At 39.8% G+C, this 16130-nt stretch overlaps 1 protein-coding gene across 28 annotated transcripts in view; it reads right to left on the bottom strand.

Annotated features, from left to right (window-relative positions):
• KALRN (kalirin RhoGEF kinase) overlaps positions 1-16130 on the bottom strand; it is a 688751-nt gene that overhangs the window by 248277 nt on the left and 424344 nt on the right. For all 28 annotated transcript variants that reach the window (XM_031009044.3, XM_031009045.3, XM_031009050.3 and 25 more), the window contains 2 exons: positions 4828-4897; positions 2198-2287 (listed from right to left, as the gene is read on the bottom strand). In XM_031009044.3, the coding sequence (XP_030864904.1) occupies positions 2198-2287; positions 4828-4897 (160 nt within the window). The remainder of the gene's footprint in view (positions 1-2197; positions 2288-4827; positions 4898-16130) is intronic.

Raw genomic sequence — 16130 nt, 5'->3', positions numbered from 1 at the left:
ATAGAATGAGGGCCTAAAGTAGGTGGTTTATAGAATGAGGGCCTAAAGCAGATGGTTCCTAAGTGTAGAAGTTAGGGAAACTCTTCTGATGGAATGAAAATAAGCTGCAAAGATTATGCCTTTTGGAAAGTTTTGAAAGCAATCCGGAGAGTTTACTGTCTTCTGTCCCCGCTTCCAGGGCAGACTTGAAGAACTCCTACTGGACTGGTTTTGTGGCTTCCATCAGTCTTTCCAACTAACGTAGAAGCTCACTAGGCACTATGTTGGAAATGGGGTATAGGGTGGGAAATTTGGGGATATACCTGACTTATCAAAGCCTAGAAATTGGCTAGAAATGGGGATGCGAGGTATGTAGTACTAAGGGAAAATACATTCTGGTGCTAGGCACTGAGATGTGACAAATATGAATCAGGCATAAGATCTCAAGGAGCTCACAGGTGGAGGGAGATGTGAGTAACAGAAAGGTACATTGTTCACCTGCCAAAAGGCAAATCATTACAAATGCTATATAACAAAGATACAAAGTACAAAGGAAAGGATTCATGCAGGAAGCAGCATGTGACCTTTAATGGATAGGAAGAATTTTGAAGAGAGAGACAGAAGGGTTTGTGTGTTTGTGTGTTTGTGTTGTGTGGAGAGGACACAATCTATCCTAGGCAGAGAGAGCGGTGTGAGCAAAGACAGGAAGCAGAAGAGTTTGAGACATGCTCAGAGCACAGGACATGTATGTCAGAAAAGTGCTAAGTGGAAGACAGGACACAATGCATTTAAAACTTCAAAAAGACCCTTCTGGATATTGTTCATGAATAATCAACAGAAGCATCCTAAGGGAAAAAGATTCTCACTCAGAGGTAATGGTGGCAGAGGGCATCCAATATGATACCCAATAATATTAGGTGAGAGGAGCACTTTTCTTGGGTTCTTCTGTGGTACCAAATCTAACCCCAGATATTCTAGTGTGGGATACATAGAGCCATTTCCATATTAATGCTCCATTAAAAAAATCATGTGCATTTTTCCTCATCTGGCTTCCTTCCATTCAAGTGTCATTTCTTTACTGAGCAACAAGACATCTGTAGGATCATTTCTGTTGAGGCAGTGCCAGGCTAGAAAGATGCTCAGGGAAGGTTTCTTTTGCACACTTGAGTACAAGAACCATGTTTAAATGTCTTTATATTCTCCACGGGGCCTAGCCCACTATCTTGCATAAAGTAGACATCCAAATATTTGTGAAAAAAAATGAAAACAGGTAGGCAGATAGACAGATAACCTTTAAAAAGGGCTGAGTTTCTAGTTTCTGTCACTTCTGATATGACTGCCAAAATAGCCATCACTGCTAAAGTCTGCCTCTCACTAAACTTTCTTTTTCCCCAATTTCATCTTTCCCTCTTATTCATCCTTTGAATCCTGCAGGGACCCCTTTGATTTTGCTTACTGTAAAGCCAATAGGTCACTTTTGGCTTTATAGATCCCACCATTCGCCAACAGGATTGTGTCATAATTCCAAACCAAAGGATCTGACAAGGCACATCAGCCTCACTCTTCTCCTGGCTTCTATTATAGCAGAGGTGTTCAGCCCTGGCTGCACATCACTCTCACCAGAAACTTTAAAATATCCCAATGCTCAGGCCACAGTCAGGCCAATCATAGCAGAACCTCAGGCATGGGATTCAGATATCAGTTTTTTTTTTTTCAAAAAAAGGTTGAATCAATTGCATTAGAGAACTGATTCTCAAACTTGAGTGGAGTTCAGTTACCCAGAGGCCTCCTTAAAACTCAGGTTGTTGGGCTCCCCCCAAGAGATTCTGATTTAATAGATGTGGACTGAGGTCCAAGGATCACACTTTCGGAAACACTACATTTGTGAGAGCTGTATATGAAGCAGAAGTGAAATATATTAATCAACAACTGCATCATAGTGGGCCTCCTCTAAACATGTGCTTTATGACTTCCTAGGTTTGGTGTGGAGGCATGGAGACAAATTTGCCTCATACAAAATCACTTTGGTTAAGATAGGATGAGATAAAACAAAATACAGACATATACTGTTTTTGCTTTTTTTCCATGCTTAAGGTTTGCAGTGGCCAGTAGAGAAAAATTAGGAAAAAAGGATAGCTAAATATCCATCCATTATGCCAAAGCAGAGAAGCATTTCCACCTGCTCATCAGCTGCTCAAGAATGGAAAACACAGCTTACATCAAAGAAGGTGCCCGCATGCTCCAGGATAAGCTGGTTGGAATCAGGCTTGTTTTTACAGTAGGTGACATACATCTGAAATTTGTCTGCCTAAAAAGAACAAAGATAATAATAGATAAGCATTCATTAGTTGTTCCCTTCTGTCCACCATGCTGAAGGACCCAGCAAGGGCTGTACAGTTAAGACCCTCAGACGCCAGTGTCTAGATTTTCTATGGCAAATGTTCTATGCTCATCCAGCCCCCATGGTCCCCTAACGGACATTGGGATGTCTTTCTCCTGTCAGCATGTGGAGAAAGCTTCTGAAACTGAGCTCCTTTTAATAATACTTTGTGCTAGAAAGAATCAGAAAAAGCAACTCATATATCCTGATATATTCTGAAGTTGGACAGAACTTATTTACAGATTTTACCCTTTTTTGGATTATCTACAATTGTGCTCCCCATCTTGAAAAAGGACAGCATTTGCTCTGAATACAAAAACAAATAATGAAGATGAAGTATTATCTCAGAGGTAGATCTGCTTGTACTCTAAATGTCTCCATTGGAGAAAGGTGGAGGGGCATGGCAAGCGACTATGCCATCCCCAACTTCCCAGAGCAATCATGGGGAAAAAGAAAGCAGAGTGACCCCCTGGGGCAGAGGCTAAACAATGGTTCCTAACTAGGTTGTTACTTCAAGCCAAGAACCTTACGGCTGGGTGAAAATTCAAGACTCTGAAGACTCTCTGGGTTAGTGTTACTGGGAAAGGTATGTGTATTTTGGCCACCAAATAGTTTTCTTATTTGGTGAAATGCTACCCATCTCAGTGCCTTTGGAACTTTGTGTTGGCATCCTCTTCTGAGACAGCAGCCCAAATATGTGTTTATTACAGCAGGTTTCATTTATGCTAGCATTGTTCTAAGAGCTTTACATGTATTAACTCATTTGGTCCTCATGAGACCTCTATACAGTGAGTTCTGTTATCATCCCCAGTTTGCAGATGAGAGAACTGTGGCACAGATTGGTTAAGTGACTTTGAATTCCCACAGGGCTCTGCTACCTGCTAACTGTGGGAATTCAAAGTCACTAAACTAAGCAGAGATCTGACTTTAGGCTTCCTGGTCTTGACCACTGCCTTTCAATACATAACAAACAACTTCTTCTACCCTTCATTTCTGCATTACACTCATATATTAAGATTATGAGACTTAAGAAAGTCACCTTGGGATAATTCTTGGCAAAAGGTGAATATTTTATCCAATCAAAAAATTTTCTGAAACCAGTTTTTGGGACTATGTACTACCTAGGAGGTTATTCATCATCCCTAGGAGATGATGATAAATCATTCTTATGACTGATTGTAAAGGAAATCCACAAATTTCATGAAAGAAGATGCAAAAAAAAAACCCTTTACTTAATGGTCAATCTTGTCATTCTCTATGTTTGCTGTGCAAGGGATCATAAATTATTTATCAGCATTAATATGAGCTTTGTATTGGCTCATATATTTAGGGGTAGAAAATGTATTAGAACAAAATAAGATGGTAGCTAAGACTTTCTGAAGAAACAAGAGTGCTTGGAAGCAAATATTAAGATTTCATGAAAAAAAGCTTATCTGAGAATCAGGTCTTGAGTTGTGGGACTGGCTGTGATATTTATTACATGTCAGTGAACTAGTCAACCTCCTATCTTATCTGAAATTTTCCCATGTTTAAAATCTAAAACATAAACACAGTGCTGTCTATCACATAGGGCTGTTGAGAACATAAACTCTCTGAATCATGAAGACACTTTGAAAGGCAATTAGCCCCTTATGGGTGGAAGTTATTATCAGGTAATTATTAAATAGTAGAACGCTTGACCCTGGGGGAGGATTTCCACGTTTGCACTCAGTGTCCTAAGTGGACTTCCCTGGAGATGTTTGCATTCATATATTGTACATGAACCTGAGTTCAGAATAATGTGGAGTAGAGAGTCAACGAAGACTAATGTTTCAGTTTATATAATTAGAACCTGGTACATTCAGCACCTTTACTTGGCCCATGATAATAGCATGAAGGAGGATGACCAGTCACTCATCTTGTGGGTCAGATTGGGATGGATACCCAAAAAATCTGTTTTTCTCTATTAAAGAAGAAAATGTAACCAATGGTTAGGTGGAACTCAAAGGATACATGCTTGAAGAGATGGACACCCCACCCATTCTCCATGATGTGCTTATTTCACACTGCATGCCTGTATCAAAATATTTTGTCTACCCCGTAAATATATACACCTACCATGTATCCACAAAATTAAAGATAAAAAAATTTTTTTAAATGGTTAGGTGGCTTCCTAAAGTTCTAATTCCCTAATCCATATCCTGTAACAATAGCTAACGAACTGAGCTGACACATTTCCTCTGCCAGGGGTGGTAGTCTTGTTCCACTCTTCCAACCTCACAATTTTAGAAAGTTCTTAGACAGCTTAAGATGGAGCTTAATCTTGATGTCTAAGAACTTTTCCCAAGGCTTCTCTCAGACCTACTCATGGTCCCTCTCAGTAGCCCCTGGTCTTGTGTGAGACTGGCAGTGACTCCAGTCCTTAGGTCAGGCACTGAAGAGTGGTGCCATGTCTATGGGCAGTGGGAGAAGGATTTCAGGTTGGTTACCCAGGTAACAAAGCAGTGTCCCACATCCTCAGGCAGTTGCTCGTACTTCTCCAGCTCTTTGAGGAAGATGCTGCAAGAGGAGAAAAAGACTGAATCAGACACCTCTGTGCAGCTGACCCCCCAGAAGATTGCACTGAGGCCAGCACAACCATAACTTCTCAATTATTTATACATGGCTTCTCTACTGTCTAAGTGATAGATGGTGAGGTGCAGTTTTTAATGTCGGAACTAATTTCATTAAAATGTATGTTAATTGATTAATTAGTGCTACTTAAAATAATATTCTTTCTCTCGGAGTGAACACTTCTAGAAGTGAAAGTAAATAATAAAATATTTTGTTTGTGTTGGACTTTTTATCAGCAAGTAAGAATCTACTTTTTTACACAAGTAATCTAAGCACATCATAAATATTTTAAATAATATAGATTTCAAAGAAACAAAATAAAATATCGCTATCCCAGAGATAACATAGAAAAAAATTCAGCCTACACTGGCCTCTTTCTAATTTTTGGCCTCTGTCTTCCACCAGTAGCCAATTTGTACTAAAAACTATGTATTAAACAATGTTTTATAATACAGACACCACTAGGAAAGAAAATTTAATGGGTAAAAAGTCACAATATATTCCAAAGCTGAATTGAATTACAACTGTTATCCACCAGTGTGGATATCTGTGCCATGGCTCCTTTCCACGTTAATAAATAATAAAGAAATAATTACACTGACTTCAAAATAATGTATTAAATCATTGGTTTGGGTTCATAGGATATAAATTCTAACAAGCCAGCATGCTTTATTAGGATGGTATTTGCTGTAAAAAACAAAATATTTTTCAAATAAAAAGTGATTATGAGGCTTTGGGGACACATAGTGACAGAAGTGGAAATGCTACGATCTTTACAAGGAACAATTTGACAGTACCGATTAAATCAAGAATGTGCTTATCTTTTGACTCTGCAATTTGAATTCTGTAAATTTTCCTGTAGCTATTTCTACACATATAAGATGATGTATATACATGAGTATTAACTGTGACACTGTTTATACAAGCAAAAGATGGTCTGTAAAGAACAAAGCGTTTAAACTACGGTACATCCACAGAGCTATATACTATGCAGCTATGAAAAGAAGACATAGCTCTCTATGTTTTCATACGGAAGAACTCCGGCAGAAGCTAAGTGGAAAAAGGTACAGAAGAATATGTAGAACATGCAACTTTTTGTCTCAGTAGGAATTATGTATTCTTATTTCCAACCCAAAAAACTAAGAAAAGACATTACCACAGGGAAGCAGGTGAAGGAACAGAATAGAGGACAGTGGTGGGTGACACTTCTCAATGTTTACTTTTCTATCTAATTTTGATTTTAAAACGGTGACAATACATTACCTTCAAAAATTGAATTAAAGGATACACGATATAAAGTGGTTCTGCATTACTCTACTACTTACCTGTACCATAGAGGGAAAAATGTTATTTGACTAACTTTACCTAGCTTCTATTGTCCACGCATTTTGGCAGTATAATTAATTACAAGTGGTTATGGATTTCACATATGTGTTGTATGTGTTCCTCCTTCCGTGACATAGAATGACATTGTTTGGAGCTTAAAAATATGTATGTGCAATTAAAGATGTTTGGCAAGTCCTATTTGGAAAGCCAAAATGCTAACAATAGTTGATGGGATAATAGATGACTTCTTTGTCCATCTGCAATTTAATTTTTTCTACGATAAATGAGTATTGCTTTAGTGATAAGCAAAAAGCCATTTAAAAAAAATCTGGGAGACTCTTAGCTGTACCCAGTTTGTCCTTACATATGTGATTTTAGAGTATTCTGACCTGAATCAAAGAGTAATTATAATGATATTTGGGCTTCAGAAATGCAAATATGTAGTGCTCAAAGTCAATAAAGTGTCCTATTTGTTGCTACCTTTTAAAGAACTACAAGTGATACATTTAAACTAATATGTACTTTATATGACCATTAAAGTGCAAATTTTAAAAAGTGCTATATAATGTTATAATTGAGGATCAAACTTAGTTTAAGACCCAAAGGGAAATATACTTTTCTGTTGAGAAAAGAATCAATCTGCCTCATCATCATATATATACACACACACAGGTACACACACACACACACACACACACACACACACACATTTTAATTTAAAATTAAAAACAATTTTTTATAATAATAGAGACGAGGTCTTGCCATGTTGCCCAGGCTGGTCTCAAACTCCTGTGCTCAAGCAGTCCTCTTGCCTTGGCCTCCCAAAGTGCTGGGATTACAGGCATGAGCCGCCGTGCCCAGCCTGGGCCCTTCTCCCTTAAGAGTAGCCAAAGAAATGGTAAAACAGCCTGGATCAGGACATTCCACACAGGATAAAAAATTGTTTTATTGTGTCAGAAGTGGCAAGGATACCCATGATGACTCAGGGAGAGCCATTCCTTGACTTATGACCCAACGATAGTTGGCCTGGTCACTTTAATTTGAAGTAAACAATGATAATTATGTCTAAAGAATTGATCATTGATAGAAAGACAGTGCTGGCAATTTTATTTAAAATCTGATCAATTTCAATAGAGCAATACCCTGACTTTTGTGATAGCAGCTACCAAAAACCTATGGGAAGATGCACAATTTGAAAATCCTCAGGAAGCAAAAATACTATAACCAGAATTAAATGCACAACATATAATTTTCATGAGGAATGCCTTTCTGTAAAATGAAGGCTGTTTTTTTTTTTTTTTTTTTGAGATGGAGTCTCACTCTGTCACTCAGGCTGGAGTGCAGTGGCGCAGTCTCTGCTCACTGCAAGTTCTGCCTCCCAGGTTCACGCCATTCTCCTGCCTCAGCCTCCCGAGTAGCTGGGACTGCAAGAGCCCGCCACCACGCCTGGCTAATTTTTTTGTCTTTTTCTTAGTAGAGACACGGTTTCACCGTGTTAGCCAGGATGGTCTTGATCTCCTGACCTCGTGATCCGCCCACCTAGGCCTCCCAAAGTGCTGGAAAATGAAGGTTTTAACAGCAGTTACCACTAGCTCACCCATCTACCTACCCCCAGGTCTGACTTTCTTCCCCTCCCACAACTGAGCACAAGTTAAAGAATCAGCATTCACACTTGGTCACAGTTGTGAAAGGGTCTTCCAAAGCTTCATCCTCCTCATCTTTAAATAACAACTTTGCTGAGGTGGGCAGATCACCTGAGGTCAGGAGTTCAAGCTTAGCCAACATGATGAAACCCGTCTCTATTAAAAATACAAAAAATTAGCCAGGCATGGTGGTGGGCGCCTGTAAGCCCAGCTACTCAGGAGGCTGAGGCAGGAGAATCGCTTGAACCCGGGAGGCGGAGGGTTGCAGTGAGCTGAGATCGCACCATTGCACTCTAGCCTGGGCAACACGAGTGAAACTCCATCTCAAATAATAATAACAATAATAATAATAATAATAAAACTTTGTGGGGGTGCTTGTAAGGATTTAATAAATCCACAGGTAAAAAGAACCCAACCCAGTGCCTGGCACACAGTAGACACTAAATAAACAGTAGTTCTTCATGATCAGTGCTTCTCAATCTTAATAAACTCATATTCTCTTTGGTAAACATGTATCTGACCCTCTTCCCCACTCCTGGAGACTTATATTTAGGGGGCACTCCCTACCAAGCCCTTGCTGAAAAATCTGCAGCAGGTTACTTTCTCCTAAACCATATCCTGGGAAAATCTTGATTGGTTATTATGTAACATTTAGATTCCAAGGTCACCTTGTTTGGGAAATGTTGGGCTAAGCTGGTTTTTTTGCTGAAGAACTTCCAAAATCCTATAATATGTTGAGTTACACTATAAACCTCTGAAGTAAATACAATATGCAGTGCTTCTCAAACTTCTTTGTGCTTGCAGCACTTTTGGGGCGAGTACCAGACTTTGTTTCAAGGAACACTCTTGGAAAACTCTAGTTAGCGGTCCCACACCTGGTTGTACATTGCCTTCTGGGGTTACTATCTGAGCAAATGCATTGTTTAGAAATGCTTCCTGGGTAATTCCCACACATCCAGTCCATAGATCAGCGTTTAAAGGCAACTGTCCTAGATTCCAGCACGCTTCCAGATGGCAAATCCTACATCGGCTCTATAGGATTTAATTTAGGGGGAGAAAGCTAAGAACATTTTTTTTTTTTAAAAAAAAAACCTATTCAGCTTGTGCCAGGCATACCAATTGATAAGTTTGAATAAGATATTCATTACCATCTCAATGTAAATGTTGAAAGTAAGTGGCAATATTAAACTCTGTTTTACTTAATTGGAAGCTTATGAAGATGACAGATTATGTAAGTCTGATCCATATCATTCTACTTACTTCAAATAGACATGATGAATTCAAATTAAAGCAAAACAGCTCACAACTCTCTTCACAAATGATGGAACATTTCACCTTAGCTGTTCTATAGCAGCAATTTGGCCCTCACTACTCCAATAATTACATGTAATAAATTGTGAAAGAATGAGCAAAGCAAGTCATTTGTGTGAATGTCTGGGGTTCTTTCAGAAAGGAATAAAACTTAAAGAAATATCAAGATCAAGGCAATGCCATTACTCTATTAAATTATTATAATTTAATATATTATGCAGTTACTTTATGAGGAAAATTCTTCCCTTTGGCTTTGTACACAATCCTGGGAAATGAAACTGCTGGCATTTATTAACAGAAAGCTTTCTGAGTTTTGTCATTAAATATGATAGAAACAGCACTATTTCAAAGGTACTGGACTGGTTCTGTTATTCTCTCTGAAGATGAATTTGGTCTAAAATCTCACTGCTTCTGGGGAAGTGTATCCTTCATTAAGGGGCGCACAATCTTGTCAGCAAACAGACTTTACATCAAGGGTGCAGTCTGCATCTAAATGGAAATAACTATTTGATGACCTTGTATGTCAATGTGCATTTGCTTGTTGGAATGCCAGAGGTGGTGATAGGGGAAGGGGCCTGTTGTGGCAACGGGAAAAAGAGGAACAACGTGGAGCATACATTTAAAAATTAAGTTGGAAATGGGGTGGGGAGAAAGGTGTGAGGTTCATGTATTTATAGGAAGTCCAGGACATTGCCTTCTTTTCAAAGCAAGGCTGGGTAACTGCTTTCATGCAAGTAGAGCTAGAGATTATTTCTAAAGAATCCATTAATGACCAGGCAGATTCAGAGCCTAGAACATAAGAGGCTCTAGACCACAGGGGCTAAGATAGCCGGTTAGCATACTGGAGCAGGTATTAAACTAATGGAGGGTCATGTACACTCAGGGAAAGGTGCTGGATTTTTCATGTAACAGTTCCAGCACAGTTTGATCACCCAGGCTGAGCCATGAGAAGCACCTGGCTCTGTCCCTTCATTTCACACTTGACACTTTAGCTCAGGTTAGGGATGAAGAGGAAAGGTCTGCAGGGCTGGACGCCCATTCAGCACATCACACTCTCAGCCTCCAACCACAAGCAGCAAAATTTACCTTGCTGCATGGTTACCTGTTGAATATGTTTTTGCCAATATCTTCTAACTTTGTCTAATTTGTGTGATCAGATGAATAAAGTTATTTGCATAGATATATACCAAGTTTAATGTTAAAATAAAATACAAAAGATTAATCTTATGGTTAATGTTACTCATCTCCAATAAGGTGGTGTTTAGCAACCAGGCATGGATGCTAAGAAGTTAGTGTGTAAAACAAAAATTAACATTACTTTGACACATCCAAACGAAGTGTTTAGACTTTGTCTTGTTTTGGGTATTCCCTAACGTCTATAATCAGCCCCAATGTTGATAGCTTACTGAAAACACAAACAAACAACAGTAACAAGACCACAGCTACATTTGTATTGGGCTCCTCTGATGGGTTCTGCAAGTTACCTCTTCAAGTGTGCGTTTGGGGACCAAAGAAAAATCACAACAGGCCTTCCCCTTCCTCTTTCCTTAACATTTGACTATTAAGAAAATGACAGCTGGATTCTTTGGCTGTGTCACTAATTTTGGTTTGGGCAGATCATAAACCTTTGTAAGTTTCAGTTTCTATAGAGCAAGGGAGAACTAGATTATCTTTAAAGATTTCTTTCGGGCTTTTATATTTGATAATTCTATGATTTTCCATACGTGAGAAACCACTAACACCAAAGGCATTTGGAGTGGGGGAAGAAGCTTAGAAAGCATAGAACATGCACATTTTAAGCAAGGGTGTGTGTGTTGGGAAGGGGTAGGAGGGGCAAAGAGAGAGGAAAAGGTAGCAGCAGCCTGACAGGGCGGCCTTTCCCCAGTGGCCTGAACTGCACATCCCTTCTCTCACCACCTGGTGGAGCTAGCGCCTCGCCGTGCAGCCATGGATCAACCCCCCCCCCCCCCCTTGTGTTTCAAGGGGTTGTAAAATCAATTTATGGGTGGCAACCAGAATTTTAAAAAAGAGGAGGAGGAAGAAATAGAGCCTAACACAAAATACCACAGTGCATCACACATAATGCAGGTGTTTTTCAAAATTTAACTTCCCTCTTATATATAGCATATATGCATGCGTATATCAGGGCATAATGTACAGTCTTTTTCTTTGGTTCATGATAAAAATGGTTTGAAAAACACCACCTTGCTCATTCTCCCTCAACAGGATGGTAGCTCTGGGAAGGTCTAGGTCTTTATCCATCTCTTTCCCTCGCTCTCCTTCTCCTCATCCCCTCCCCTTTCCCTAGGGCCTCTTTCCGCAGATGGATCTACCTACCTACCTACCTGCCTGACTACCTACCTGCCTGACTACCTACCCTACCTACCTATCCACCCTCCCACCGTCATTGCCTCCCTCTGGCTCTCCTACTTCTCTATCTCTTCCTTTCTCCTTATTATCTGCCCACTTCACGGTTTTCTCACTTATCCTCTATCCACCTAGCTCTCTCTCTTCCTTTCCTTTTGTCTCTCCCTACATTTCTGAATTGCACTATCTCTGCCCACCACCTCTCCTTTCTTTTCCTCGTCTTACAGACATGGATGTGAGAAGACCCAGCCTACCTGGGAGTGTGACAATGAGACCTCTCTCTGCTTCCCATGACCCAGGATGGAGCCCCACTCCCAAACCCCCTATTGCCTCTCTCAACCTCCCTGCTAGACTTCACCACTTTTCTCCCTTGCAGGGCCTTTGTTCAAACTTTATTCCATCATCAAGGAAGCCATCCCCGCCTGTAAAAATCCCACCCCTTATTTAAATTACATCTCAAATGCCCCCTTCTCCATGAGGCCTTTCCTACTCTCCAACTGAGGCTATTTTCTTTGTGCTCCACTTGTGCCCACCTCCACCCTTATTGCAGACAGATATGTCATTCTCAGAACCCAGAGGGCAGAGGCTGGGTTCGATCACAGGGTACCAGCTTCATCTCCAATCTAGCCACCTTTGGCCCAAGGGAGGAACTCTGGGAAATTGACTGAAATGTGGCTGTGGTTCAGTCGCTCATTGGGGTGCCCTTCCCTAAATTCCCCAGCCTCGATTTTACCCCTGCTGCTCACCCCTCACTGCTCCTGGCTGACCCTGGCCTGGCCAGTGCTCCCAGTTCAACCTCACACATCTCTGGTCCTGCTCCTTCAGAGCAGGGAACACCAGGTTAGGAGGGCAGTGGCTGGTGGCCAAGGCCAAATCTAATAGCTTCCAGCCAAGCCTCGAGGGAGGGAGTGTGCAGAAGGGGCATCCAACCTTGGTGGTTGGTCCCTAATTTGAAAATCTAGACCTTGCTGAAAACTGATTTATTTCAGGTAATTGTTGTAGGGGTGTGGCACAAGAATGACATAGCTCTGGGAGAAATGGGTAGAAATATTCATCAAATTCTAAGATCCACATGGAAGCTGTTTCACTATGAATTAAACCAGCCAGACGTGGCAGCCACCATTGGTGGTCTAGGGAGTGAGAGAAGGGGAGAGAGTGCTGAAGTGGGAGACCAAGCCCTGGAATCTAAATCCTCACTTTTAAGGAAAGGGGAGGGGCGCACACTGGGCAAGTAACGGCTCCTCTGGGATTGTCTCCTCGTCTGTACATGGAGAGGGTTGTACTTGATGGTTGAGAGGACCCTCTGAGCACTGGGAGTAGAGATTTTATGAAAATGTTATTATTGCTCAGACTCACATATGACCCTATCTCCAAAAAACCAAAAAGAAAGAAGTTCAGATTTAACAGAAGGTGATGAGCATTTTAAACAAAAAGCTGTCCCCAGCAAAGTTGCAAATCTAATAATCAGCAAGCTGAAAACAAATTATTTTCTTGAATTACAAGTTGTACACTAGGCAAAATGGGAAGACTGCATTAACAAAATCATTACTGTCTAGGGATCTACTAATGGAATATATTCTCCTGTCTGAGTGCTCCAGGAATGCTTATAAAATGCAATCAAAATAGGTCTAAGTCTTGTGTAGATAAGTAAATTTCATGACTGTATGGTTATTTATGTAGGAAAGAGAAGTAGTGCAAAATGGGGAGAGTGGAGGGCAAAACGAAGTATCATTCCACTTCAGTCTCCGGTTTGTGTTAAAGCCAATGTTTGCAGGTATTAAATTCTACATATTAAACTGTTCTTTAAAGAAGTTTTGGTGCTAGGGAATTTCCCCATTCAATACCTATAAAGAGAAAGGTCCTTGAGACAGACAGACCACAGACAGACACACACACACACACACACACACACACACACACACACACAGAGCAAGAGAGAACTAATCCTGGTTGCAATTTTTCAAAGTGACACCATTTAGACAGATCAATACTATCTAGCTAAGATATGTATTCACCACATAACCCTTGGTCTAGGTGCTAATTTTCTAGTGACTTAGCTAATTAAGTTAGCAAGGTCGTGTCAATCTCAATCCCTTTCTCTCTCAATCTCTCAGTCTCCCAATATTCCTTCCTCCTGCTCTCCCTCCCATAGGCTCTCTCTGGATTACAGGCAGATAACCTGAGCTATGCACTAGAAATGAGAGGAGCATGTTTCCGTTAGACAATGCTTAATTGCAACTTTGGAATAATACAAACAATTGGGGTTAAAAAGCATCCTTTGATTTTTTTTTCATATTCAGAAGTGACAATTTCAGAGAAGTATTTCTGAAGAATAAATAAGTATTAGGACAACTGTATGGTCCAGCCAGTAAGAAGCTTCCAAGAAACTCCTTCATGTAGAAATTAAGTTATTTTGCTCTTCCAGATGGTTCTTGTAGTGATGGGGAAAAAATCATACCTAATGGTTTTCTCTGTCTTGAGACTTTTACAAACAAAAGATTAAATTATGACTTGAATGGTATTAGCCATAAGTCTGCAAATAGTAATTTTATCTTCAGTTTGTTCATCCATGCATTCACCTACCAAACAAATATTTACTCAATGTTTACTCATGTGCCAGGTACCTGACTATGCAGTGAAAGATGTTCTCCCCTCTAAGCTGTCCCTTAGATTTTACAATTCCTGCATTTTCTAAGTTTGCTAACTGCCATTCTATCTCTTATTTACTAGAGATTTTAGAGGTGTTATGTTTTCTCCATTAATCAAAATTTGTAGGACACAAGTAGAAAGCATACATTATGAGTACAGTAAAGACTGCCCACAGATCCTGTAGGAAATTAATATGAAGCTTGATTTTCTTAGATATTTCCTTAAATTGAGGATAATTAAACCATTAATTTATTTTTGGTCAATAGCTTTCTAAATACAGTACAGTTATTTGCCTTTAGTGCAGAACATATTCATGACTCAGGGTTACTGCTAATATTAAGTATGCTATGCTGTAACACAGTGACTGTATTGGGCCCTATGGTGGGATACAGAATGGTTTGCACCAATACTGAGTAGCCCTTGACCACTGTGAGGTTTCTTTTTTTTTTTTTTTTTTTTGGGTTCTATTGCCTATTGTTTTTGCAGTTCGTCTTCTTTAGACAGCTGCTGGTATCCCACTACTCACTCAAGTTCTTGATTCTTATTTGCTGTTTCTAAATAGCTGTGGGCTTACAAACTGTATAATCAAGAGGTAAAGAGGTTGTTAGGGAGGATAGAAAGATGCTTCTATGAAAAGACAAGAACTTAATTTTTGTGGCATCTTCTCTGGTTGTTGAGAGGCTAGTTGTTATTTTCTTTTTCTTTCTTCATAATATTCTAACTCAATAATATGTGCTGGGTAGCTGTGTTCTTGATAGTTGGATTTATTCCTCGATTTACAGCATGCGAGATTCTCTATGGTTTAATTTGATTTTTTAAAAGGATTTCTTAGAACTATATATTGTAACTGGTAGGTAGATTTTCAGCTATTTAGAAAACTACAAAACTGTTTACCATGGTTTACCACTGATATCATGATAGCAGAATAAGAGGCATGATTATGTTAGCTATTTTGTTACAAGTGGTCAATTTTGAAATGTATATTCATTCCCCTTATAAACAGATTGGCAAATGTAGGGCTTCCAGAAAGTGCATGCTGTGATCTCTAGGCTTCCGTAATTAGTCAATTCGCTAAGAACACGGGGAAAGTGAGACTTGTTGAGTAAATCCCAGAGACCATAAGCCAGAAAAGTAAGGTAACACGACTTACCGTTTGCCAGTCCGATGTCTTCTCAGATATCCTGAGGGAGATGGGATGATACTGAGCTGGGCTCAGATGATGGAATTTGGGATCAATGGTCAAATAGTTTTATTGGGCTCTTATCAATGATAAGCATGAGGACATGATATTTCTACATCTGGAAATTTCCAGACAAACCAAATGGATCGTGTTAAAATTTATGATTAAAAAAACAAAAGACTGGGAACTTTTATCACATATTCCAGAAAGTCAAACGGTTATTTTTCCCCCAGAGCGTATTGCTTCAATAATCTGACAAGGTTTGCATGCCATGGGAGCTACATATATTATGTTCTCTTTAAACTGATGCCATCTGATGACATACCAGGAATTAATAACCAGGAGGTGATGAGAGAGGAGTGACTTTCCACCCCTTATCTGGACCTATTACAGCCCAGGATCATTTTACACCCAATTCCTGCTTGCCTCTTGGTCATTCTTAGCACAGGGCTATTCTAGAGCTGAGATATCGAATATGGCAGCCACTTGCTACTTGTGGTCTATTTAAATCTGAATCTATTAAAATTAAATAAAATTGAAACTTCAGTTCCACAGTAGCACTAGCCACATTTCAAGTGTTCATTAGCCACACATATCTAGTGCTACTGTATTGGACACTGCAGATATAGAACATTTCCATCATTGCAGAAGGTTCCATGGGACAGTGCTATTCTGGAGTCTTACCTCAGGGTGGCTGCTACAC

This window comes from Gorilla gorilla, chromosome 2 (assembly GCF_029281585.2).
Source record: "Gorilla gorilla gorilla isolate KB3781 chromosome 2, NHGRI_mGorGor1-v2.1_pri, whole genome shotgun sequence".
Classification (NCBI taxonomy): domain Eukaryota; kingdom Metazoa; phylum Chordata; class Mammalia; order Primates; family Hominidae; genus Gorilla; species Gorilla gorilla.
Note: the sequence above shows the minus strand (reverse complement) of the source record. Positions and strands in the feature narration are given on the sequence as shown.